This window comes from Gadus morhua, chromosome 22 (assembly GCF_902167405.1).
Source record: "Gadus morhua chromosome 22, gadMor3.0, whole genome shotgun sequence".
NCBI lineage: Eukaryota > Metazoa > Chordata > Actinopteri > Gadiformes > Gadidae > Gadus > Gadus morhua.
The window spans coordinates 22,124,265-22,126,764 of NC_044069.1; the positions used below are offsets into that span (position 1 = coordinate 22,124,265).

General features: G+C 48.6%; 1 protein-coding gene across 2 annotated transcripts in view; it reads left to right on the forward strand.

Annotated features, from left to right (window-relative positions):
• Nucleotides 1–2,500, forward strand: part of cpne4b (copine IVb) — a 29,096-nt gene that overhangs the window by 21,980 nt on the left and 4,616 nt on the right. For both annotated transcript variants that reach the window (XM_030347958.1, XM_030347959.1), the window contains exons 12-13: nucleotides 732–786; nucleotides 1,508–1,559. In XM_030347958.1, coding sequence (XP_030203818.1) covers nucleotides 732–786; nucleotides 1,508–1,559 — 107 coding nt within the window. The remainder of the gene's footprint in view (nucleotides 1–731; nucleotides 787–1,507; nucleotides 1,560–2,500) is intronic.

Here is a 2,500-nt window from a genome sequence, read left to right on the forward strand (position 1 = left end):
ATCGATACTCATTCAAAGGCTCAATGGCACATCCACGTCTTTAGTGGTATCGATCCACCGTGGACACATGCCGGCCGAGTGTGTGAGTGTCTTCCACACAGCGCAGTGCTTGGGGGGGGGGACTTTGCTCAACCTTGCCAGGAGTGTGTCTGCGATGGTCTTGATTAATGTCGTCCCTGGAATACAGCCCGGAAAGAGTAAGGGTGTGATTTGGGAAGAGGAGGTGGGGGGGGGGGGGGGGGGGGGGGGGGGGGGGGGGGGGGGGGGGGGGCTGTTCTCATGGATTTAAAATTGAAGAAACAGCAAGTGTCCGACTACTATAGTGTAGTGTCCTTTGTTTCCTTTCAGGTTGCTTCTTCCGTCTCTGCATCCTTTCCTTGTTCCGAGAGGAACATAAAAGTGTGCTTATGTTGTCGGCCACCCACCTGCAACGAGAGCGGTTATAAATAGTTCTAAATCGGAAGCCTGAGGCGTTGAGTATTGGTGTGATGACACACCGGGCGCTATCGTGGCTAATGAGGTGATGGATACAATCAATGTTTAAATGCCACGCGCTGTCGTCCAGCCTGTCAGCTGCCAGTGACGGCTCGTTCTTTATTTCCATTATTCTGATTATGCATGAAAAAAAGCATATTTAAATACATTTGTTCAATCATGGATAACAGATAAGCAGGATGATTTGGATACATTAGGATAACTGGTTCCCTTCCCTCCCCTGTGCTTATCTCCAGCGATAAGATGTTTCCAGCATTTGGTTTCGGGGGACAGATTCCACCTGACTTCAAAGTAAGATATTCCCCAAGCATTGTGTGTGTGTGTGTGTGTGTGTGTGTGTGTGTGTGTGTGTGTGTGTGTGTGTGTGTGTGTGTGTGTGTGTGTGTGTGTGTGTGTGTGTGTGTGTGTGTGTGTGTGTGTGGTTGTGTGTGTGCGTGTGTGTGTGTGTGTGTGAATGTGTATGTCACTCTGTGCCTGTGTCTGTGCGTGCATGTGTGTAAGTGTTTGCACGTGTGTGTTTTTGTGTGTGTTTGCGTGTGTGTTTGCGTGTGTGTTTGTGCCTGTGTGTTTGTGCCTGTGTGGTATGTGTGAGCGTGTGTGTGTGTGTGTGTGTGTTTGCCTGTGTGTGTTTGTGTGTGTGTGTGTGTTCGGGTTTGTATGTGTGTGTGTGTGCGTGTGTCTGTGTCTGTGTGTGCATGTGTGTGCCTGTGTGTGTGTGCATGTATTTGTCTGTGTGTGTGTGTGTATGTGTGCATGTGTGTGTCTGTGCCTATGTCTGTGTGTTTGTGTTTGTATGTGTGAGCGTGTGCGTGTGTCTGTGTCTGTGTGTGCATGTGTGTGCGTGTATTTGTCTGTGTGTGTGTGTGTGTGTGTGTCTGCAAGTGTGTGTGTCAGTGCGAATGATTTAGATTGAATTAAATTACAGTATCCTGCTGTAAGCTCGGTTTACCAGCCGTTAGCCGGGCGTGATCCAGGAAGAACGCAATGTTTCTATTCTTCTCATCTCTGCAAGGTGTCGCACGATTTTGCTGTGAACTTCGACGAAGACAACCCTGAATGTGCTGGTAAGCACACACACACACATAATGAAGAATGATGACAAGCAAACAAGTAATCAAGAAGAAAGTTGCTCAACTCATCCAAGTGGAATGAACTAGAACAGAACGGGGCCGAGGCGTTCGACTCAATTCCCAGATATCTCTCTGTCTCTAGCATCTACTGTTTCACTTCCTACCTATCAACAGTTACACACACACACACACACACACACACACACACACACACACACACACACACACACACACACACACACACACACACACACACACACATACACACACTGCCACAGAAAAACACACACAAACTCACACGCACATACTCGTATACACACATACATGTACACGCACACACTCACACAAGCACACATGCACAGGTAGAAGCAGAGCCTGGTGTGTGTCCCTCTTGCTGCAGGAAGTATTGGCAGCTGAGAAGCAGCAGAGAACAACACTAATCTATACGTGTCAACCAGGCCACTCCTCTCTTCTCCCCACACATCTGCTCTCCTGCAGTGGTGGTGGTGGTGTGTGTGTCTGTGTGTGCATGTGCGTGTGTATGTGTATGTGTATGTGTGTGTGTGTGTGTGTGTGTGTGTGTGTGTGTGTGTGTGTGTGGGTGTGTGTGTGTGTGTGTGTTTGTTTGTGTGTGTGTGTGGATATCAGCATAATTTAAGTCAACTCCTAAGCCAGCTTGCCTGCTCCTTTGTCCTTGAGAAGAACTCACCTTGGAGAACGGTCACATGTGCATACGAATATATCTTACCCCTCTTGCATGTGTGTGTGTGTGTGTGTGTGTGTGTGTGTGTGTGTGTGTGTGGGTGGGGGGGGGGGCATGTTGGGGTGTGTTTGTATGTGTTTGGCTGACGGTGTGCTTTTGTATTTGTGTGAATAGATGTATGTGGGTGTGTGCCTGTGCCTGTGCGTGGGTGTATGGGTGGGTGTGTGTTGGT